This window comes from Ochotona princeps, chromosome 29 (assembly GCF_030435755.1).
Source record: "Ochotona princeps isolate mOchPri1 chromosome 29, mOchPri1.hap1, whole genome shotgun sequence".
NCBI lineage: Eukaryota > Metazoa > Chordata > Mammalia > Lagomorpha > Ochotonidae > Ochotona > Ochotona princeps.
Window position 1 is genome coordinate 5,289,887 of NC_080860.1, and position 25,294 is coordinate 5,315,180.

At 48.7% G+C, this 25,294-nt stretch overlaps 1 protein-coding gene across 1 annotated transcript in view; it reads right to left on the reverse strand.

Moving 5' to 3' along the window:
• The window catches only part of LOC131478307 (basic proline-rich protein-like), a 28,986-nt gene extending 4,086 nt beyond the window's left edge, over positions 1 to 24,900 (reverse strand). The window contains exon 1 of the mRNA XM_058657003.1: positions 23,546 to 24,900. Within this exon, the coding sequence (XP_058512986.1) occupies positions 23,546 to 24,888 (1,343 nt within the window). The 5' untranslated portion in view covers positions 24,889 to 24,900. The remainder of the gene's footprint in view (positions 1 to 23,545) is intronic.
• Between the last annotated feature and the right edge of the window lie 394 nt (positions 24,901 to 25,294).

Sequence of the window (25,294 nt, forward strand, 5' to 3'; positions counted from 1 at the left end):
TAGGTGAGGAAACCAAGCCTTAGCAGTTAATATCTTGACCAAAATCATTCAGCTGTAAACAGTGGAGTCAGCTTTTCAATCTAGTGTATGAACACCCAGGCTTTCCATTTCCAGATTATGCTGCCTCTGAAAAAACTGTCCACACACTTTTTTTAAAGAAAAAATTTATTTTTGTTGCAAAGTCAGATATACAGAGAGGAGGAGAGACAGAGTGGAAGATCCTCCGCTCCTGGATCCTGATCAGCTCAGCTCTGGCTTTTGCAGCCACTTGGGGAGTAAATCAGCAGACAGCAGATCTTTCTCTCAGTCTCTCCTTTTCCCTGTAAATCTTTCAATAAACAGTAGGCCCTGATGTGGTGGCCTTGTGGCTAAGGTCCTCACCTTGAGCGTGCCAAGACCCCATGTGGGGCACAGGTTCTAGTCCCGACAGCTCCACTTCCCATCCAGCTTCCTGCTTGTGGCCTGGGAAAGCAGCCGAGGATGTCCCAAAGCCTTGGGGACCCTGCACCAATTTGGGAGACCTGAGAGATATTCGAGGTTCCTGGCTCCTGGCTTTGGATTGCCTCAGCTCCAGCCATCGCAGCTGTTTGGGGAGTGAATCATTGCACGGAAGATCTTCCTCTCTGCATATCTGACTTTGCAATAAAAATAAATAAATCTTAAAAAAAAAAATGGTGCTGGGCCTGGCAGCGTAGCCTAGTGGCTAAAGTCCTCGCCTTGAACACCCCGGGATCCCATATGGGCGCCAGTTCTAGTCCCGGCAGCTCCACTTCCCATCCAGCTCCCTGCTTGTGGTCTGGGAAAGCAGTCAAGGACGGCCCAAAGCCTTGGGACCCTGAACCCACGTGGGAGACCCGGAAGAGGTTCTTGGTTCCCGGCATCGGATCGGCACGCACCGGCCCGTTGCGGTCACTTGGGGAGTGAAACATCGGATGGAAGATCTTCCTCTCTGTCTCTCCTCCTTTCTGTATAGCCGGCTTTCCAATAATAATAAAAAAATCTTAAAAAAAAAAAAACAATAAATCAGAAATAAAATTAAAAAAAAAAAAATGGTGCCAGTGGTGTGCTACCCCAGATAAAGCTGGCATCCCATATTGGTACAGACTCACATCCAGATTTCTCCACTTCTAGTCCAGCTTCCCAGTAACAGTCTGAAAGAAGCAGTGTAACATGGCCTTAGTGCCTGTGCCCCAGCCAGTCTCGTGCGACTCCCTCAGGTGAAGTTCCTGGCTTAGGTGTGGCCAGCGCTGGCTGTTGTGGCCATCTAAAAAATGGAAGTAAGATCTCCATCTCTGTGTCTCCCTGTGAATATAGCCTAGTCTGGTAGTCTAGCGGCTGAAGTCCTCACCTTGCATTTGTCAGGATCTCATATGGGTGTGGGTTCGTGTCCCAGCTGCTCCACTTCTCATCCAGCCCCCTGCTTGTGGCCTGGGAAAGCAGAAGAGGACGGCCCAAAGTCTTAGGACCCTGCACCCGTGTGAGAGACCCGGAAGAGGCTCCTGGCTTTGGATCAGCTCAGCTTCAGCCATTGTGGCTACGTGGGGAGTGAACCAGCAGATTGAAGATCTTTCTGTCTTCTCCTTCCCTCTGTAAATTTGACTATCCAATAAAAAAAAAAAAAAATGGATAAATGATTCTAAAAATTAAATAAATGACACTTATTAAAAAACTTGGAAACAACATGAAAGCAATTCTTGAGGACCCTGGATTCGACCAGACTCTTATAAGGAACACCAAAAGCCTAAGCAAAACAGAACAAGTCACAAACTTCAAACTTGTTAATTACAGTCCCAATGCTAAGGCAGCAGAAACCAATGAGTGCTCCAGTACCTTGTATAAAATAAAATACACACATGGAACCTACGCACTCTCTCCCAAATACCTCAGACCATCTCTAGGAAACATGTACATGCTCTGTACACAGGATGGACCCACGGACGCACAGCACACATGCATGCGGGCTGTCATCTAGCACGGAGTGTAACTGAGGTGAATCACACAGAGAACTGACTCACTCAACTCTCTCCAGGCATGAAAAGCTATGGCTCTCAAGAAAAATGCAACCAATTAAAAACCAGAAATCTGATTCTAGCTGTTATGGTTAACTCAGGTGAATCACTCTGATCTTCCCCTCTCAGTGTTAAAATTATTAGAAGGGAAATTCTACCAGTATTTATTAAATATTTCCTCACTGAAAAGAAGTGAGCCAAATGTGATGGCAATGAGGGAGGAGGTTGTAACAATCCAAACCAGCTGACCCAGTCTCTATTGTTAAAGCAACGTGTGGCTGACCGGCCACTCCAAACTCACACACAGCTGTCACCTGAATGCCAACACACCGAAGCGCCAACCGCGGCTCTCTGACCCACTGCGCTGGTTCAAGCTCAGGCTCTACCACTCCTAAGCTCTGCAACCTCAACACTAGAACTTCAGCTCTCTGTGTTTCAACTTCAACATTTATGTTGAAGAATAAAAAAATAACTTTGGGGGAAAAACAGGTCTCTTCCTCATAAGGTTGTAAAAAGTGAACAGCATCTTATATAGACAGTTTGACTTAAAACAATGTTCAGCACTTTATTAAACGCTTAGTGAATACTAGCTATATACAGTTATTTTCCCTATTTTCTAGTGCACACTAACAGTTTAAAAAGTCTGCATGGAGTTCTACCTAGAGAGACTGGGGAGCCAGGCACACCACCACCCTCCCATTCAGGCAGAAAGGAATCCAGCGATGTCCACCAGAGCATTCCGTCAGGATACAATGGTTTATATCCTACTGCCCAATGTGGAAGCTACTCACAACGCAGCGACTGGGCACTGGAAAGACAGCCAGCATGATTGGGGAACTGTGACTTCAAAGTGTGCTCTAAATTTGAAATTTCAATAGCTATAAATGCACAGCCACCAGTGCACTGAACAGTATTACTCCAATGCTTTGTGTTCCCTCCAGAAAGCTACCTACCTTCCGTAACATTCATCATCTGAATCACCCACCAAGAAACCATGAAAGTCAACTCCAAAGTCACCCATCGCTTTGTCACTCCTGGGGAGCCTCAGAAACAATTTCAATCCTCCTCAAAGGACAAGAAATATCAGAAAAAAAGGAAGTATGGATGAAACAAGTCAATCTTGATACTTTAAGAATTTGCCTTTTAGTGCCAGCCCTGTGGCATAGCAGGCTAATTCTCCACTAGGGACAGCATCCCACATGGGCGCTGGTTCAAGCTCCAGCTGCTGCATTCAGATCCAGCTCCCTGCTAAGGCACCGGGGAAAGCAGCCAAGGATGGCCCAAGTGCCTGGGCCCCTGCCACCCACATGGGAGACTCAGAAGCAGCTCCTAGTAAAAGCTGGTCCAGTCCCAGCAGTTGCATCCATTTGGGGAATGAACAAGTAGATAGATGGAAGACCTCTCTGTAACTCTGCCTTTCATACAAATCAATCCTTAAAAAAAAATAATCTCGGGCCCGGCGGTGTGGCCTAGCAGCTAAAGTCCTCACCTTGAACGCCCTGGGATCCCGTATGGGCGCCGGTTCTAATCCTGGCAGCTCTACTTCCCATCCAGCTCCCTGCTTGTGGCCTGGGAAAGCAGTCAAGGACGGCCCAATGCATTGGGACTCTGCACCCGCGTGGGAGACCCGGAAGAGGTTCCAGGTTCCCGGCTTCGGATCAGCACAGTACTGGCCATTGCGGCTCACTTGGGGAGTTAATCATCGGATGGAAGATCTTCCTCTCTCTCCTCCTCTCTGTATATCTGACTTTGTAATAAAAATAAATAAATCTTAAAAAAAAAAAATCTCCCTTTCCATCATCATTGTGAACCACATCTGCTACGCACACATGCACATTTACAAGTATCTCTGTGCGAAACTCATCTCTTCCTTGCCGGGGACTTCCTCTTTCCACGGCCTAATGGAAAGCTGCTCATCACTAAAGATCCACCTCAATCCCATTTGCTCTTCTTTAAAAAGATTTCTTTTTTTTATTGGAAAGTCAATTTACAGACACAGAGAGCTACATCTTCCATCTGCTGGTTTGCTCTCCAGTGGCCACAAACGGTCGAAGCTGAGCTGGCCCGAAGCCAGGAGCCTGTGCTGGGTCTCCGATACAGGTGCAGGGTCCCAAGGTTTTGGGGTGTCCTCTACTGTTTTCTGAGACCACAAGCAGAGTTGGAAGGGAAGTGAAGCAGCCAGGATACAAACCAACACTCCTATGGGATCCCAGTGCATACAAGGCAAGGGTAGCCACTAGGCTACCGCGCCAGTCCCCACCTGCTCTTCTGAAACTCATTTCCTTCACTGTCCTAACCGGCACTGCATTATTTTCATGCCTGCCCTCTAGTACACTGGGGAACCTGGGAGCAGAGATAATCCTTCATTTATCTTTAACTGTCCCAGTCTGACAGCTACAAACTTCTACTGAAATAATGAACACACAGCTTAACAACATGCCAAGCTGCATCTAATCATACTGCATTATGAAAACTCTACCATCACTTTTGTCTTAAACTGATTACACAGTTTTTATTGGTTTCCAGACAAACTAATAGGAACAACTAAAAGTTACTAGGCACTTACTACAGGGCAGGCATCTTTGTAAGCACTCTATAGATTCATTCATCTCACCTTAACCCCTATTTTACAAAGAAACTCTTCTTTCATGGTGTGAGTTGGGGTGCAACAGGCTAAACCATTGTTTGGGATGCCCACATCCCATACTGGGTGCTTGGGATCAAGTCCTGCCTCCCTTTCCGATCCAAGGCACATCCCAGGAGGCAGCAGTGAAGACGGCTCCAGGGTCAGGTCCCCACAAGCCACGGTGGAAACCCATGCAGAGCTTCTGGTCCTCTTGATTTATTCTGGCCCAATCCACTCCTGGTTGTTGACAGCACTGCGGGCACACCAGTGTATGAAGGTCTTTTTTGGCTTTCAAATAAAATGAAACTTTTTTTAAAAGCTGGAATGAATGTGTAAATGTTTTTTTAGAAAATATCTCAGCTATACAATCACAAATGAAACAACTTGCCCTACATCACCAAGTAAGAAAAGAACTGGGATGCTAAATAAGTACTAGTTGTACTACTGGAAAAACCATTTAAAGTTCCTGTTTCGGCGTGAAATAAAGGAGTTACCACAGTGATTTGAAATGCAAGCTTCCAACACTAAAATGCAGATCTGGGAGAGGAACAGAATGCCAAGAAACACTGATCTGTCAAAAGAAAACCTAGCCTTAGGTATTCCCTGGGAGAAAGTGTCCATCTGCCGATCCCCTAGGGAGAATCATGAACCATGCCCTCAAGAAAGCAAACAGCAAGACAACGCAGGGTCTGCAGCAGCCATTTTAAAAATACGAACAAGCCACACAACAGCACAGCAAGCTCACCCTCAACCCTGTGGTACTGCATCCCATAAGGGTGCTGGCTCCTGTCCTGGCTACTCTGCTTCCAAGCCAGCTCCCTGCTTATGGTGTGGGCCCTTGGGACCCTGCACCCACATGGGAGACCTGGAGGGAGCTCCAGGCTCGCAGCTTTGGCTCAGCTCAGCTCTGGCCACAGTGGCCATCTGGGAGTGAACCAGAGGATTGAAGATATGTGCCTCCCCCTTCCTCTATAAAATCTGCCTTTCAAGTAAGAAAATATTTTTTTAAAAAATTAAAAATATGAGGCTATAGAAATCAGAATAATTTTAGAAAAGCAGGTACAGAGCAGAAACCAAACACAGAACTCACACAAGCAGAGGCTGCACTGGCAGCCTGGCTGATCAAGTGAGGATGCCAGTGTGGAATATGGCTGTTCAGGCTGTGGCTTAGCCCACCAAAGCAAACACTGCTGCAGATCGGCTCAGTTCCGGCTATTGTGGCCACTTGGGGAGTGAACCAGTGGACAAGAAGATCTTTCTGTCTCTCCTCTCTGTATATTTGCCTTTCCAATAAAAATAAAATCTTTAAAAAACTGAGAGTTAATTGGAGATACAGTAAGAAAGATAGATAAAATGAGGTTCCAGCGTGGGTCAGGGATGGTCCATGGTCTGTAGCCTGTTTATACGTGGGTGGAGGTCAGAATGATTTTTTTTTTTTTTTAAAGATTTATTCATTTTATTACAGCCAGATATACACAGAGGAGGAGAGACAGAGAGGAAGATCTTCCGTCCGATGTTTCACTCCCCAAGTGAGCCGCAACGGGCCGATGCGCGCCAATCCGATGCCGGGAACCTGGAACCTCTTCCGGGTCTCCCACGCGGGTGCAGTGTCCCAAAGCATTGGGCTGTCCTCGACTGCTTTCCCAGGCCACAAGCAGGGAGCTGGATGGGAAGTGGAGCCGCAGGGATCAGAACCGGCGCCCATATGGGATCCCGGGGCTTTCAAGGCGAGGACTTTAGCCGCTAGACCACGCCGCCGGGCCCGGTCAGAATGATTTTTAACACTGTATTTATTTTAAGGCCAGGCACCATGCCTCAGTGGTTAAATTTCTGCCTCACATGCGCCAGGATCCCATACCCATGCCAGTTCATGTCCTGACTGCTGCATTTCCCATCCAGCTCCCTGCTTGTGGCCTGGGAAAGCAGTCAAGGACGGCCAAGGCCTTGAGACCTTGCACCCTTATGGGATCCCCAGAACAATCTCCTGGCTCTGGATCAGCTCAGCTTCAGTCATTGTGGCCTTCTGGGAAATGAAGAAGCAGACGCATCTGTCTCTCCACCTCTCTGTAAATCTGACTTTCCAATAAAAATTTAAAAAGAAATAAAAGACAGAAGGAAGGAAGAAAAGATGCGAGGGAAGGAGGATGGGAAGGAAAAAGAGAGAGGAAGGAAGGAAGGAAATACAGAGAGGCAGCAGGCTTGCGGCACAGCTGTCACTGCCTGTGACGTCCCTATGGGTGCTGGCTCAAGTGTCGGCTGCACCACTTCCAATCCAGCTCCCGACTAAGGCACCTGGGAAAGCAGCCAAAGATGCTTATGCCCTCAAGGCCCCTGCACCATTTGGGAGGGCCAGAAGCAGCTTAGGGTTCCCGATTCAGGTGGGCATAGCCTACCATTGCGGGTAGTTGGATCTGTTTCTCTCCCCCTCTCTCATTCTGCTTTCCAAAAACATATGATCAAATCTAAAATAGAGTAAGCAGAGACTATATATAAATGACCTACAAGGCTGAAACATTCACTATTTAGCCCTTTACAGAAAAAAGAATCTGCCAACATCCTGTTTAAATCATGGAAAACATTGAAGGTGAGGTGGCCCTCAAGTGGGAAGAGAGACTTGTAAGCACAGCAGTGACCCAACAAAGTAAAACTTCAGTGCAATAAAAGGCAGGCTAGGCCATGCTGGTAAGCAAGTTAATGTGCTGCACTAACTAAACCTACAAAGTACACTTGCGTGGCATTCTTGTTTGGCTCACACAAATACACTGCAGTACAGCTGGGATTTCCCAAAAGCCACAGAGGGCAGAAAGCCTTTCCACAAATATTGCATCCTTTTCTTTGGCAGGATCACCATGTGCGTAGGATCAGAGTGTCCTTCTAGGCCTGGGACTGTAGCTTCTACAGAAGGAAGGAGGAAGCGAGGGCCTGGCGCGGTGGCCTAGCGGCTAAAGTCCTCGCCTTGAACGTGCTGTGATCCCATATGGGTATGGTTCTAATCCCAGCAGCTCTGCTTCCCATCTAGCTCCTTGCTTGTGGCCTGGGAAAGCAGAGGACGGCCCACAGCCTTGGGACCCTGTACCCATGTGGGAGACCTGGAGGAAGTTCCTGGCTCCTGGCTTCTGATAAGAGCAGCACCGGCTGTTGCGGTCACTTGGGGAGTGAATCATCAGGCGCAAGATCTTCCTGTCTATCCTTTGTGTATACCTGACTTTGCAATAAAAATAAAATAAATCTTTTAAAAAAAGAAAGAGAGGAAGTGAATGCTGTGCTCTAACCTTCCTGCACAAACACCATTAAGGGGTGTCTGGGTTCCTAGGTTAAGCCACAAACACCTTCTGAACCCAGAACATGGCCTGATACCACTTAGTTCAATTTAGTCCTGAGTTGAAACCTACTATCTGCTAAAATAGGCAGGTACAAAAAACTAACCATCATTTATAACACTGTTTCTAATTTTTAAAATAAGAAAGTAAAAGTTAACAAACTACAAACTCAGCGAACTGCCAGCACTAAGCCACTGCCAACTGAGCTACTTCATGGCTAACAATACTGACCAAATGCCTTGTTCACTGGCTTGTGGCGTGTCATAGATCCAAAAACTCTGATATCTCCCAGGGTTAGACTCTCAGCTCCATTATTTCCCAACTCTGACCCTGGCAGGTTCCTGAATTTCTCTACACCACCACCACTCCCCTGTAGGTAGAATGGACATGGTACAACCAAGCTGGCAAGGTGCAAGAACTGGAAGATATGAAAGTAGCGCACTTGGCACAGTTGCTGAAATCTACTCGCAGAGTGAGCAGCAGCTCTCCTGTCCTAAGTAGAGCCCCTCACAGCTGTTTTCATACCACAGATAGCTACGTTTTTTTTCTTCAGAAAAAGAATGACTACCACTACCAACTCCTTGGCTCAGAAATGTGAGGGCTTTTTTCTTGAAATGTTTTACACACAGAAAATAAATCCATAATAAGGTTCTTATTTATTCCATGACATTTACATTGGGATAAAACATTCAGATTTCCTAAGGCAGGTAAGATGTAAATCCCTTATCTGTCACAAATGCAAATGTCTCATTTTCTTCTCTATCATTCATTCTGCGGGATCTAGTCAAGTATCCACCTCCACACAGCGAAGCAAGCAACTGCTGGTCACCTGAAGGAAGAAATTACGAGTGGGTCCTTGGCCTACAGGTTAAGATGCCCACTCCAGACACCCACGGTTTGCTATCCAGCTTCTACTCCAGCTTCCTGCTCATCCACATCCGGAAGGCCATGGTCAATGTTGACAGCCTCCAGGCTTAGCTCTGGCAACTCTATGGGAGACCTAGCTTGTCCTACCAGCTCCTGTTCGGCTCCTGGCCCAGTCCAGTCTGTTGCTGGCATCTGGGGGACGAACCTGCAGAGGGACACTCACTCGATTGGTCTCTCTCTGCCTTACAAACAAGTAACTATTACTTATTTATTTATTTTATTTATTTTTTTTTAAAGATTTATTCATTTTATTACAGCCAAATATACAGAGAGGAGGAGAGACAGAGAGGAAGATCTTCCGTCCAATGATTCACTCCCCAAGTGAGCCTCAACGGGCCGGAACGCGCCGATCCGAAGCCGGGAACCTCTTCCGGGTCTCCCACACAGGTGCAGTGTCCCAATGCATTGGGTCGTCCTCAACTGCTTTCCCAGGCCACAAGCAGGGAGCTGGATGGGAACTGGAGCTGCCGGGATTAGAACCGGCGCCCATATGGGATCCCGGGGCGTTCAAGGCGAGGACTTTAGCCGCTAGGCCACGCAAAGTCAGATATACAGAGAGGAGGAGCGACAGAGACAAAGATCTTCTGTCTGATGGTTCACTTCCCAAGTGATCACAACGGCCGGTACTGCACCAATCTGAAACCGGAAGCCAGCTCTTTTGGGTCTCCCACGCAGGTGCAGGATTCTAAGGCTTTGGGGCCGTCCTCTAGGGCTTTCCCAGGCCACAAGCAGGGAGCTAGATGGGAAGCGGGGCTGCTGGGCTTAGAACCAGCAACAATATGGGACCCCAGCACGTTCAAGATGAGGACCTTAGCCACTAGGCCACCGTGGCAGGCCCACAAGTAACTTTAAAAGTGAGTAAATCATAGCATTCCTTAACTCCACCACCAGTTTTTTTTCTCACTTGCACATCTTTGCAGAAATCTTAAATACAATGCTATGAAGTCATTCTATCACCTTCAAGCTGAGGGTATTTGAATACTTAACCTCTATGGACAAATACTGGTTTCCTCTTAGGTAAAATAAGGGCAGAATACTAGATTACCTAATAAAACTGGAAGGCAATCTATTGGGGGGGAGGAATACACATTTTATGTGTATGTATGGAATAAACTGAAGGCGAAATTCATTAACTGAATTCCCTACTTTTCATTAAGACCCTAATTAGCTTGCATACATAAACATTTCCCCAACCAGGAAGCTGTTCCACCCTAACCCCCACCTGCCTCCTCATTAAAGTATGACCCTTTGTGAGCCCGGCGCAGCTACTAAGCGGCTAAGGTCCTCGCCTTGCACATACCAGGATCCCATATGGGTACCGGTTCTAATCCCGACAGCTCCACTTCCCATCCAGTTCCCTGCTTGTGGCCTGGGAAAGCACTCAAGGATGGCCCAAAGACTTAGGACCCTGAACACATGTGGGAGACCCAGGAGCAGCTCCGAGCTCCTGGCTTAGGATGGGCTCAGCACTGGCCATTACACTCACTTGGGGAGTGACTCACTGAATGGAAGATCTTCCTCTCTGTCTCTCCTCCTCTCTGTATATCTGACTTTCCAATAAAAATAAATTTTAAAAAAGTATGATCCTTTGCAATATATCAGACTGCTTATAAGCAGACTTATCTTCTAATAAAAATGACATTTCTCATTTAGAGGAGCTCCTCCAAGATCTTTAAAACATCAGTCCAAGGGCCTCAGACAATGCATGATCTTAGGTGGCAGAAGCCCTCGGCAGTCTCCTCCTTGTCTACCTGGCACACGAGTCCTGGCAGGGAGACACCACACAGGGAAGCAGGCCGTACACTTCAAGGCGGGCAAGAGGTACTTTAAAAAGGGGGAGGTAGATTTCCACAGCACGTGCCTGTCAGAAACTGCCACGCTCCTTTCTAGGTAAAAGCTTTTCCTTGGCAAGTAAATGTATCTGCTCTAACAATGAAACTGATGTTCATACACACAATTAACAATTAGCCAGTTACCAGGTCTACCAAACTGTATAAGCCATTGGTCTCTACTCTCCAGATGTTATACATGCAGAAGACGATGCAAATATTTTGTTATAAACAGATCCCAAATAATTTCTCATTACTGATGATATACAAATAAAACATAAGCATATAGGCATATGGAACTGTATTATAGAAATGATGACAATAATTTAAAGAGAAGTAAAAATTTAAAAAATAATTAAAAGAAAACAGGAAAAAAATAAGCATATGAAAAGTTGCAAATTAGGACCTGGCACGATAGCATAGTGGTGAAAGTCCTCGCCTTGAACACACACCGGGATCCCATTTGGGCACTGGTTCTAATCCCACCGGCCCTGTTTCCCATGCAGCTCCCTGTTTGTGGTCTGGAAAAGCACAGCCCAAAGCTTTGGGACCCTGCACCCACATGGTAAACCTGGAAGAGGCTCCTAACTTTCCACTTGCTCAGCTCCAGCTGCTGCAGCCACTTGAGGAGTGAACCAGCAAATGGAAGATCTTTGTCCCTCTTCTCCATAAAATCTGACTTTCCAATAAAAATAAATCTTTATTTTAAAACAGTTTACCAGTTACCTTTAAGATGAGACACCTGGGGGGAGTAGGCGGTGGTCCTACAGCACAGGCAGGTAGGGAACTGTGTGAACACCAACATCCCATGTGCATGCTGATTTGTGTCCCAGTCGTTCCATTTCCCTGTTCAGCTCCTGGGAAAGTGCCAAGTGCCTGGTGCCATGTCACTCACGTGGCGCACCTGGATGAAGCTCTTGACTCCTGGCTTTGGTCTGACCCAGGCCTGGCCTCTGCAACCATTTAGGGGATAAATCAGTGGACAGAACACCTCTGTATCCATCTCTTCCTCGCTACCTGACTTTGCCTCTCAAATAAATAAAATCCTAAAAATAAACAAACATATATCCTGCAGCAGTGTTCGGTATGGTTGGCTAAGCCACAGCCTGAACAGCCATATTCCACATTGGCAGCCTGGCTGATCAAGTGAGGACCCTCACCAAGTACCAGACTCCCAGTCCTGGCCTGGGGCAGTCCCAGCTCTTGCACCCATCCAGGGAGCAAGCCAGTAAAAGGACCAGCACTTTGCCTTCCAAATCAATCCATCAATCTTTAAAAAATAAACTGAAATTCTATTTCTATGTATTTAGCCAGAAGAAATGAAACCATATACATACAAAATCCATACATATATTCATATTCTTTATTCATGATAGCAAAAAAGTTAAAAATTTAAAACTACTAAAAACTTAAATGCCTTTAACTAGATGAACTAGTACTTGCATGCAATGAACTACAAGTCAACAACAAAGAGGAAGAAACCCATGGCCAGGGTGCTGGCATAGCATGCTAGATGACTGCATGCAATACCAGCAGCCCACGTAAGTGCTGCTTTGAGTTCAAGCGGCTCCAATTCTAACTCAGCTTCCCACAGATATGCCTGAGAAAGCACCCAGTCCATGGGCCCCAGCACCTCCATGGGAGAAGTGGAAGAAGCTCCTGGCTTAAGATCAGCTCAACTCTGGCCATCGCAGCCATTCGGACAGTGAACCAACAGATGAAAGCTACCTCCCTCTCTCTCCCCTTCTCTCTATAAATCTGCCTCTCAGATAAAAAAAAAAAAATCTAAAAAAAAAAAAAAAAAAAAAAGAGGAGGAGAGCACCTTGTTTGTGGTTGTGGCTATATGACAATGGTTGTCAAAATTCAATAATGTCCGCAAGTGGGCCTTGTCGGCAATCAGGGGAAGCCATGGCTTAGGAGGCCCACATCTCATGGTGCCTGGTTCAGGCCCTGGTACTTTGTGCTAACTAATGCATGTGGGAGGCAGTGGGTGACAGTTCAAGTCCTCAGGAGTTCTGGATGGGCTCCCAGCTACAACGCTGCCCAGCCCGAACTGCTGGAAGCATCTGGGGCATGAGCCAGCTGCCACAAGATCTACCACTCTGCCTTATAAATAAGTAAACCTTCTCCTGAAAAAAAAAAAAAAAAAAAAAGAAAAAAGAAAACTACACAAAGACTGAAATTTACATAAATGATACCTCAATGGGATTAGCCAGTGTAATTACAGTCAGCCACAGTAACTAGCACAAACAGCTAGTAAAAGTAGTTGGCATGGGCCTCTGGCCCAGGCGTGAGGACGCCACAGGAGCACCTGGGCTCCAGCCCCAGCTCCACTCTCCATCCAGCTTCCTGCTGAAACCATGCCTTCCCTGGGAGGTGGTACTGATGGCTCAAGAGTTGGGTCCCTGCCACTCACATAGGAAACCTGGACTGAAATCCTGGTTCCCGGTTTTAGCATGCCCAGCCCTAGTTGTTACATTTCAAAAAGAGAGAGTGACTGACTGAGGTTTTTTTTGAAAGGCAGTTGAAGGAGGAAAAAAGATGTTGAGGTGTTCCATCACTGGATCCCTCCCCAGCTGGTTGCAATGGCCAGGACTGGCCAGGCGGAAGCCAGGAGCTTCTTCTGTGTCTCCTATGTGGGCATATGGACCAGGCACTTGAATCACCTTTCACTGCTTTCCCAGACACATTAGCAGGAAACTAAGTAAGAAGCAGAGCAGCTGGAACTCTAACTGGTGCCCACATGGGATTCAGCAGCGCAGGCAGGAGCTTATCCCATTCTGCCACAATGCTGGCCCATTACAGACATTTAAGAGGGCAAGGAGGTTCTGCTATGTAATCATTTCTTCCCAAGCCCAAAATGGTTAGCAGACTTGAGGTTACAGACGCAACAGGTATGTTTTATCAGACAGCTTTCCCCAAAGATAGTGTTCCTGAGAGTCCCTAGACTCTTTAGATGCCCTGCCAGAGGCCTGTGATCCCACAGACCTGTCTCAGCGGCAGCACTTGGTCCTCTCCCAAGCGGACAAATTAACACCTCACTGCAAACGTCCTTGTTTTTCCATTTCATCCTCAATTACCCTTATCCTCCACTATTACTGACTACATAGAGCGTTCTTTAGATCCCTGTTCTTTGCAGCCCTCTGTCCTGTCCGAAGCCATCATTTTCCTCTCTCCCATCACTACCGCAATTAAATGCTTTTTTTCAGTGTGCTATAGCCGCACTAGGATATGACAGGTCTAACAATAATGAACTAAGCTCAGGCACAGTCCCCTGTCAGAAATGACGGGAATAAATTTTTTTTTAAGATTTATTATTATTATTGGAAAGCCGGATATATACAGAGAGGAGGAGAGACAGAGAGGAAGATCTTCCATCCGATGTTTCACTCCCCAAGCGAGCCGCAACGGGCCGGTGCACGCCAATCTGAAGCCAGGAACCAGGAACCTCTTCCAGGTCTCCCACGTGGGTGCAGGGTCCCAATGCATTGGGCCGTCCTCGACTGCTTTCCCAGGCCACAAGCAGGGAGCTGGATGGGAAGTAGAGCTGCCGGGATTAGAACCGGCGCCCATATGGGATCCCGGGGGTTTCAAGGCGAGGACTTTAGCCACTAGGCCACACCGCCGGGCCCAGGGATAAATTTTAAAGGAGACAGGGTTGCAAGCCAATCCACACTTACTACTGACGGTCATCAGGAAGCCGTGCCACAGTCACGGTTTTTAAAGATTCTAGAAGATAACCACAGAGGAGGAGATTCACCGAATTAATTATCTTAATAATTTCTCTAGTAATACTATTACTATTCTAAAATCCCTCGAGGTATGTGCTGACTTGGTTAGAGGTACAAAGGGTAAAACAATCTCAAAGTCAGACCAGTTTGGATGTCTACCAAAATTCCAAGAATTGTAAAAAAAATCAGGTTGCAGCTGAGATTCTAAGACAAAAAGAATATTCCTACAGTAAATACTATTATATTCATGGAACTATACCAGTTACATTCTATTAGTATATTTTTAAAATTAATTAAAAGAGAGACACTTTCTTCATGAGAATTTAAAAGCAATACACTGGCTAATACAGTCCTCCAAGACTATTAGGCAGAACTCCCATCAGTGCTGAGCCAGAAGTTTAGGCGGAAGTCACCAGCGCAGATGCGTAAGTGAGCTACTTTAGCAAATCAGTTTTCTAAAAAATGGGGCAGGTGCCGGGCCCGGCAGCGTGGCCTAGCGGCTGAAGTCCTCACCTTGAACGCCCTGGGATCCCATATGGGCGTCGGTTCTAATCCCGGCAGCTCCACTTCCCATCCAGCTCCCTGCTTGTGGCCTGGGAGGGCAGTCGAGAACGGCCCAGAGCCTTGGGAACCTGTGCCCGCGTGGGAGACCCGGAAGAGGTTCCTGGTTCCTGGCATCGGATCGGCGCAGCACCGGCCATTGCGGCTCACTTGGGGAGTGAATCATCGGACGGAAGATCTTCCTCTCTGTCTCTCCTCCTCTCTGTATATCTGACTTTGTAATAAAAATAAACAAATAAATCTTTGAAAAAAAATTGGGGCAGGTGCCAGACGTGGCAGCCGAGCTGCCTCCTGGGACTGGTGCATCTCACACGGCGGGCCTGGCTGAGTCCGTGCTCTGCCCTCCATCCCAGCCTCCTGTTCATGCACAGTCTGGGAAGCAGCAGGTACCAGCTCATGCACTGGGTCCCTGCCAGCCATGTGGGAGACCTGGATGGGCCTCTGGCTTGACCCTAACTCATCCTGGGACACTGTGAGCCTCTGGGGAGTGAACAAGTGGGCAGAAGATAACTAGTGTGTATGTGCATGTCTTTCCAATTTATTTATTATTTTATTTGAAAGGCAGAGAGACAAACAAAACAATCACTTATCTGCTGGTTTACTCCCCACACGCCCACACTAGAAGCAGAGCAACCAAGAAATCTGTCACTATTTACCAGAAATTTAATTTTAATTGAATGACCTATACTTTTCATTTGCTAAACCTGCAATCGCTGCAACAGTGTTATTTTATGTGGTATATACACTAATCCTTAACACAATTCTTATCCTAACATGCAATACATTGTAATGTCTTTCCTTCATTTTTGTAAAAGTGCTTTGTCATGACCTACTAATGTGATTTCACAACACACCAAGGGGTTATGACCTACAGATTGAAAAATACTTCTTCGAGAGATATGAAAACAATTTAACCTTCTCTTGTGAGTCACTATTATGAACACGTTAATTAACTACACTGTGCTAAACAGTAATGCCCTTAGGGCCAACAAAGGCATACAGCCATGAATTCACAGTCAAAACTCCCAGGTTGGCACATTCTTGCATACATACATATAAAACTCTCCAGTATCTTAACTTTCTATCACACGAGTATTTCTCATTGTCATCACTACCTCTGTGTGCACAGGTTTCACCTTTCTGCTTGCTGCAACTGGTAAATCCTAACACCCAGGCAGTCACCTGTGAAGTGGAAGCCAGAGCACGCTGTGTGAGGCCCGGAGAACCTGCTCCTAGAGTCTGCACAGCACAGACTTTCACCTTGGCTTTCAGATTTCCAGGTGTGTCCGATGGAAGTAATTAACTGCACAAAGTCTACAATAAATACCTGTGATGTCAAAAAGAAGTATGTGCTAGTTGGTTCCAAACCAACCTTTATTCTTAAACTGACAGAGTAAACTTGACAATTTGTAAAAACTGAGAATTTTAATGTATGACTTAGATAATAGGAAAAGCAAATATATTTGACCACTGACAACAGGTAGGTAATACTTTTACAGGATATAACCTTATATTCTAAAGCTCTGATGCATTCAACAAAAATAAGCCACTATAAATGATAATTTGCAGACAGGCAAACTGGTGAGTTTTACAAAGAGTATACCATATGACATTTTGTCCTATTTCCAAAATGTAGTTAGCTATCAGTCACACATGAAACGGGAACTTTATAGCCACTTGACTTAACTTCCATGGTTTAAATTATATCAATCTACATTAAGGATGTCTTACAAGTTAAACAGAATTTCCAATTTTCACATGAATATGGCTGCAAACAACCAGCAAACAAAACCTAAGGTTCACAGCCATGGCCGACTGTCAGCAACCCAGATCCACAACCATGAAAACCAAGGATTAAACATTTAAGCAGATTCCACATCACACATCTTTTACGCCAAAAACAAAAACACGGCACTACACCTGGCTTCTGGAAGCCAAACTCAAGGTCATACACAGATACCTGAAGGACATGGCCTGGCTGGGGACTCTTCAAACTACACTTGACTGTGTTTACATATTTGTATTTAAAGGGAATATAATAAAAATTCCTCAAATGTTGCCTTGGGCAATGTTTCTAATCACTCAAAGCTCAGGAATTTCTCTCTTCCCATTCACAGGATTTTGTTATTCACTCTGAAGAAAAATAAATTTTCCCAAAGATGACACAAACTGTTGAATTCAAAACCACACCTCCCTTCGTTCAACATATACATTAAAAAAAAATTCTAAAAACACGGACACCAAATTTCTAATAGTGGTTACCTCAAGCAAAAGGATTATGGGTGATGTTTATTGTGAAGGTTTTCTGCCGTTCTGCACAATTTTTTCTACAGGGTACTTAAAGCTTCTGCTTTTCAAATTAAGAGCAAGAATTTTCAAATATAAATGCGGGAATGCTTCCAGAATGTTCCCAGTGTATTTGTAGAATCTGCTGAGGACAGAAGCCTTCTACTGAAGTAGGAATAGCCTTGCATCAGGGGACGTACTCTACACACCCATATGCTCAAATTACGAAACAAGAGGCAGACAGACCCGGGCTGAAGGGAGGACAACAAAACCTCCTGGACTAACTGGTGTTTGAGTAGCAGGGAATGGCTGAGGGCCCAAGTGCTGCTCTGTCAGGCAAGCGCTGGGACGCAGAACGCACGCTGCACCGTGATCTACACAGAACACTCATCTTCAAAAACAGGAGAAACTGCTTTTCAACAGAAAAAAAATACTTAAGGATATCAAAAAACCAACCTGTTTACCATAAGTAATAGTACTAAAACTTCCAGATCCAAATGCCAATATTACAAATTTTACACATAAATGCTACAGCCTACCAAAGGCTTCATAACTAACTGCATATTCATTGATGAGTAAACCTGAGAAAAACTTTTCTACTTTTGAAGCTTAACAACCAAAGAAAAAAGAAAAAAAAATCTCAAGAGAAAACAACATTCTTTAATACCTAAAATCTTAGCAATTGCAGATGACCCAGACATGCCTCACAACAAAATACAAGCACTTCCATTTCAAAATGTACGAGGTATGCATGTTAGTAAACTATTCACAGCTCCACTACAGTTATCACTAACAATGAAAATAGACACAAAGGGGCTGGCATCCCATATGGGCACACGGTAATGCCCAGGCTGTTCCACTTTTTAAACAGCTCCCTGTTCGTGGCCTGGGAAAAGTAGCAGAAAATGGCCCCAATCCTTGGACTCCTGCCACCCATGTGAGACCCAGAAGCAGCTCCCAGCCCTGGCTGTGTGGCCACCTGAGGAGTGCACCAGCGGATGGAAGATCGGGCTATGTCTATCTTCCTCTCTTTTCTCTGTAACTGAGCTCAAATTAGCAAACAAACTTTTAAAAATCAGTAAAGCTAAAACAGATACAGTCTTTTTTTATTTTTCTTATTTATTTACTTATTTTTTATTGGAAGGTCAGATATACAGAGAGGAGGAAAGACAGTGAGGAAGATCTTCCTTCCATCTGATGATTCACTCCCCAAGTGACTGCAACTGCCGATGCTATGCCGTTCCAAAGCCAGGATCCAGAAACTTCTTCCAGGTCTCCCACATGGGTGCAGGGTCCCAAAGCTTTGGGCTATCCTCGACTGCTTTCCCAGGCCACAAGCAGAGAGCTGGATGGGAAGCGGGGCTGCCAGGATTAGAACCGGCGCCCATGTGGGATCCCGGCGTGTTCAAGGTGAGGACTTTAGTCGCTAAGACACGCAGCCGGGCCCAACAGATACAGTCTTGTTGAGGATCAACTTGGTATATAATACTGAAACACAAATTCACCTAGCCAAAGTAAAAAAATTAAAATCCTAACCAAAAAGTCTCCTAAAGTCTTAAAATTACTTGAAAGTAATTTTAACACACACACAGCAACAACAAAAACAGCACAAAACATTTGCTATGGTGAAAACTTTCTAACACAGCTGTACTGTTTAGAACAACAAAAAAAACACAGATCCTCACTTAAGTCAAAACATATGGCAGTTAAATAGCTATTACAGAAATTAGCTTCCCCTGGGCCTAGCATGGTAGCCTCATGGTTAAAATCCTTGCATTGCATGCACCAAGATGCCAAATGCACACAAGTTTGTGTCCCGGCTATTTTACTTCCCATCCAGCTCCCTGCTTGTGGCCTGGGAAAGTAGTCGAGGACAGCCCAAAGCCTTGGGACTCTACACCCACATGGGAGTCAGGAAGAGGCTCCTGGTTCCTGGCTTTGGATGAGCTCAGCCTCGGCCGCTGTGGTCACTTGGGAGTGAACCAGCAGATGGAAGATCTAGCTCTGTGTCTCTCTGTAAATCTGACTTTCCAATAAAAATAAATAAAACTTTAAAATAAATAAATCAGCATCTCCGGTATGAACTCCTGTTTCTAGCCAGAGACACAGACAATGTACGATTACTCTTGGCCAGAAAAGGAACATCATCATTACTGATAACATCAACATTTTCAATTTTTCAGGACATTCTCTCAACTACGACAGGATTTTTGCTTTCACAAACACAAAATAGTTTGATGCACACTATGCCCAATCTTAAAATGTGTATTTTAATGTGATTTTGTTCCAGGTCCTTGGAATGAACCAAAACTCATCATGTAAAGCTTCACCTGTCCTCAAAAACCACAAAGCAAACACTGGTCCCTTGGGCTGTTAACAGCCCCTGACGGCTTCCTGCTGATGCTCATCTGAGCATCAACTGGCTTTCTGAGAGGTCTGGTGCCAAACTAAGGGCAGCAGTACTCACATGAATTAGTTACCAAAAGGACAATGTAGTAGTACGAACCCGGAAAACTGTAAAGGAACCCATGAGGAACTAAGCCAGATAAAGAGGCAGCCTCAAGCTTCTTGCCCCCTCCATTGCACCGGTTCGTATCCCAGCAGCCCCACTTCCCATCCAGCTCTCTGCTTGGGGCCTAGGAAAGCAGTCCAAGACGCCCCAAAACCTAGGGACCCTGCATCCGCGTGGGAGACCCAGAGGGAGGCTCCTGGCTTCGGACTGGTTCAGCTCCTGCCATTGTAGTCACTTGTAGAGCCAATCAACAAACGAAGACCTTCCTCTGTCTCTTCTCCTTTCTGTACATCTAACTTCCCAGTAAAAATAATAATACTTAAAAAAAAAAAAAAACTAAATAAGTAGGGGCCCGCGCTGAGCATGATTACCCTCCTCCACCTGCAACATCGGCATCCCACATGGACACCAGCTGGAGACCCAGCTGCTCCACTGCCAAACCAGTGCCGTGCTGATGCACTTGTGGAAGCAGTGGGAAGTGATCCAAGTACGTAGGCCCTGTATCCACAGGGGAGGCCCAAGGCCTAAGGGGGGCTCCCGGCTTTAGCACACCAACATCTGAGAAGTGAACCAGCAAATCGAAGATTTTCCTCTCTCTTCACCTCTCTAATTCTTTCAAATAAACTAAAAAAATGAATCTTTTAAAAAAACCCTGTAGTACAACACAGCACAATATCTAAGCCTTAACACCCCAAGCATCACTACCCCCAGCACTTTCCAAAGACAGAGGTTGACAAGAATACACTGAGTGCTCTGGGACAACAGTTCCTCCACATTTCATCCCTGTACCAGGGAAAGGATCAGCACAAAGACAAACCTTGCTCATCCGTCACAGTGGCAAAGCAGACACCAGCAAACCCTCAGAGGGACCAGGTTGGAAGTCATACACCACCAGCAGCACCCAACAATGCAAGCACCAGACAGCAAACGCTGAACTTTCCCTCAAAATCCCCACAGTACTGGATTAATTACAAAGGAACCACTCCATAGCACTGGCTTCTTGACACTGGAAAGGGTCAGAAGCATAGCGTGGCAGAACCAGAGAGCCACTGCAGTCCTGAAGACCTTTGACCCAGTAAAGCCACGCCCTGGGAACTCTGGCTAAAGAAATCGCCACCCTGAACCCAGGAGCTCTCCGTGGCACCACTGTTCCCCAACAGCAAAAGCTACAAATCCAAGCCCCTACAAGAGCTGAGCGAGCAACCGGAAATCTTACACTTAGTGTAGTATGTGGAGATAACCACAACATCACTACCAACTCTGTAAAAATGAAAAGGTAAAAAACATAAATACAAGCTGCATCCACTAGTTCTATTCAAGTTCTAGTAGTGTGGTTGCACTGTATCTTCCTTAGAGTCACTTTCAAAATGTGTGACAGGACTCGCTGCGTGTCGCTGCCTCTGACGGTGGCGCCCCATTGCAGCACCAGCTCCCTGCTAACTTGCCTGTGGAAGCAGCAAATGAAGTCTCAAGCTTTTGGGCCCTGCCACCCCACAGGGAGACACCTGTGCAGCTCCTGACCCAGCCCTGGCCACTGCAGCAATGTGGGTGAACCAGCAATCACCCGTCTTCTTTTTTCTCCCTCTGTAATTGACTTCCAAATTAAAAAAAAAAAACAAAACCCTTTTCAAATATTGTAATGACAAGCAGTAAGTCATTCTGTAACTTGACAATCCAATGTTGAATTTTCTTTCTTCTCCCACATACCCAGAAACTTACCTTAACCGATCATACACAAACAGGGCAATTCTAGAAGTTGTAACTGATAGGCAAAGAACCTAGTCACCAAAAAGCACTTCCACAAGACCATTTCCTGATGATCTGAATGACAGGGACCCAATATACTGAGCAAAAGGAGTAAAGGCTACTACGTGTACCCCAGTACAGGAACCTGGAAGCAGGAAGATGCCACACAAACCTTCCTAACTCCTGATCCCGGATCATTCTAGCTACACTGGAGCCATCTCTTTGCTGTAATCTGATTTTTACGCTTAGAATAGCCAGTGCAACCTAAACAGCTTTAGTTTTGTTAACGGAACAAGCTGAATATGTGTATCAGAATCCTTCCTAATGGAAAAACCCAGAATGCACCTTTTCCCAACAAAACTCATGTCTTAAATTTTTTATTTCCCACCAGCTGCACAAGGACAAGGCAAGCGAGGTTACAGAATCCTAACCAATGCTCGCTGTCTCGGCTCTGGAGGAACCGGCAACGCGAGGGGTTAAAGTCAGAAAACACCGCCCCAACCCCACGTCCCTCCCACCACGGAAGGTGGAATTCCTCCACCACCAGTTCTGATTCATCTTCATGGATAACGTGCTGCACAGGAAAATTCTTGGGAAATGGATCGATGGAAAACGTTTCCAGAAAGGAAAAGCCCCATCTCCCCCACCACGAGGTCTGCGTGGGCAGGCGGTGGTCGACTGGCCCGGTCAACCTGGCTTGGTCAACCTGGCTTGGGACTGCACTAGGCACGGCCTCGGGGGCGCCGGGAAGCCGAGCTGCGTGCCCTTGGCGGGCGCCGGCAACACTGCCCAGGGGAAGGACACCGGCCACCATGGATTCGAGTGCACTGCACTCGCCTCTCCGCCTGCACACTAACCATTTTCTTAGGTCACCAGGACTGACAACGGCCCCAGACAGGCCTTCCCGCACCCGCACACCCTCCTGGGCCCAAGTCACTCAGCCGGGACAGCACAAACCTGGGGAAGGGGACGCAAGCGCCCGTATCTATCCTCGCTAGAGCCCCCACCGCGCCGCCCCCCAGCTGCAATTTCCCTCCCCTCTACAAACCTCACAAGTGGGGTGGGGTGCGGGAAGATCCGCAGCGCGCCCGCAGCCGGCCAGTCCGGCCGGGGTTCGGGGCGCACGCCGGGCTGGGGCCCGCGCCCCCATCCTCCCGCGGGCAGCCTCGGCACGGCAATGCGGCTCGCCGGGACAGGCCTAGCGGGGGCAGGAGAGGCCCCGGCACTCCCACCCCGGCCCGCTGCGGGCCACCGCACGGCCCCGCGACCCCTCCCCGGCGTCTGGGGCCGGCAGGCCTGCGGGGCTCCCCTGAGCGCTCGTTCCTCCGATCTCTTCCAGGCGGGCACGAGGTATTCGGTCCAGCACACCAGACAATCCCTGGCTGTCCCTATTCCAGAGCAGGGGCGACGCTGCTGTGATTCCGCCCTCCCGTCATGCTCCTGAACCACCAAGGAAGACAGGGCTCGGGAGACCGACCCTAAACCAAAAGACCCCTTCCAACGTGAACGCTCCAACTCGGGGACAGCGGGAGAGTGAAGAGGGACGTGGAAAAGGAGGTGAGGAGGACGCTGCCCAAGCATCTGCCCACCTGAGACGCAACCAGGACCTGACAATCGCGGAGAACGGCGAACCCCCGCTCCCCAAAACCACCTTCCAGGGGAAGGGGAGACTGCCCGGTCCCTCCATCTTGACCGCTTGGCGAGGGGGTGGGGATGTTGCAGGAGGCTGGCCGCGGCCTGACAATCCCACAGGAATCCCGCGGCGCCCTGCCCTCCCTTCCCCACCCCCCACCGCCCACTCCTTTGGGCTGCGGACCCGGCGGGGCCCCACCCCCCATTGCGGGCCCCCTCCCCAACCCCCTCCACCCAGCCGGCCGGTCACGGGGCGGGCACGGCGGCGCAGGCCGCGGGGGAGGGGGCCGCGAGGCTCCGGGTTCTCGTTAGGCCCGGAGTCCAGGCAGGCTGGGGAGGGGACGGGGGAGGACGGCGACACCCACCTGCCCAGGCCGGGCCGTGCGCCTCCTGCGCTCGCCGCCACCACCGAGGACGAAGGGGAAGCCGCGGCCGAGGGCGACGAGCCTGAGGACGGCGGCGGTGGTGGCGGCGCGGCAGCGGTGGGCGACGCGAGAAGGCCGCCGCCGCCGCTGGGCTTGCGGGCGCTGGCGGCCGCCGACTGCTGCTGCTGCTGCTGCGGCTTCAGCGACATGGTGAGGGGCCCATACACCGGTTCGCACGCCGGGCGGGGACAGCCGGGAGCCGGGCGCGCCGAGGAGACGCCGGAGCGCGGCGGGGACGCGCGGACGCCGAGCGGGGAGGCGCGGGCTGCCGCGGCCGGGGGGACGCCGGCGCTCGCGAGGGGGAGGAGGAGGACGACGAAGGAGCGGGGAGGCCCGCCGACACCGAGGAGCCGCCTGGAGCCGGGCCGGGACGCGCCGCCGCCGTGGCCGTTGCTACCAAAACAGTGCGAGGCGGCGGCGGAGGGAGGCGAGCGCTGCCCGGAGGGCGGGGGGCCGGGGCCGGGCGGGGGAGGGGCGGCGGAGGGATACGGGCCCCGGGCCGCGCCGCCGCCGCGCCCGCCCCTCCGCGCCTGCCGCGGGAGCGAGCGCCTCCCGGGCCACCTGGCCGCGGCCGGCCGCCGAGCTCCCGGGGCGGCGGCGGGGCCCTGAGGAGCCGCGGCGGCCGAGCGCATCGTGGGGTGTGCGGGGTAGGGCGTGAAGCGGCGGGGAGGAGGCGGAGGCCGGGACCCCGACGCTCCGGGGTGGCTGTGCCCGGTGGGCGCCGAGCTGCGGGGCGGGGAATGGGGGGAACTCTTTGCCGGAAGTCGGAAGGGTCGGGACGGAAGCAGAACGTGAGGCGGCCTCGGGGCCGGGGAGGGGGACACGTGAGGAGCGGGCGCCGCGCTGCGCCGCGTTCGCGCGGGATTCTGCTGAGGAGGGCCCCGGGGTTGGGTCCGCGGCGCCCACCCGCCCTGCCGAGAGGGCGTGTCAGTGCCGGCGGCGGGGTCGCCGGGGGTGTAGGGGCAGAGGACAGGATCACTGAGGCCTGTGACCCCGCCGCGTCCCCTTAGTGTCCTCGGGACTCCTGGAAAACCTATGTTGCCTTCCTCCCCCACCGGCACCACCTGATGCAACCTAGGAAAATGGCCTGGGAGGGCCTTGGGGCGGAGACTCCGGCCTCGCTTCCGTGGCTCTGTGTGCCCCGTGCCCGGCGCACAGTAGGCCTTCAGGTGTCCCGCGGGGTCGGGGCCACCGGGGTCCACCCACATCTGCTCACCTCTCCCCCACATTTCCACCCAGGCAGCACAGCAACCAGAAAACTCTTTTGGGTCTGTGACCTTCATTTGAACTCCGTCTCCCCTCACTTGAACTTCGTTCCCATTCAGGAGCCTCAAAGGGGAAATACACGTGAATAAGGAGGGGGTCCCCCAGGAGGCGACCTCGCCAAGAAATGTGCGGACTTCAGACCTTGACCCCTGGGGAAGTTTTACTTTAACTTAGGGAGCCAGCCAGCGCGGTTGTCCGCTTTCCAAAAGTGTTGCAACTAAGAGGGAAGCAAATATATATATGTATATGTTTTATATATATATATGTTTTAAGCAAACTGTCTAACTGGTTAAAAAGTGAAATTACTTCACCAAAATTTCCTCTCCATCTCCTGGGATCGTTCAGATACTTAAGAAAAACTTGGGAGAATTTAAAAATCTTGGGTTCCCAATGAAACTGACCTCTTACATATTCCGTGGGAAG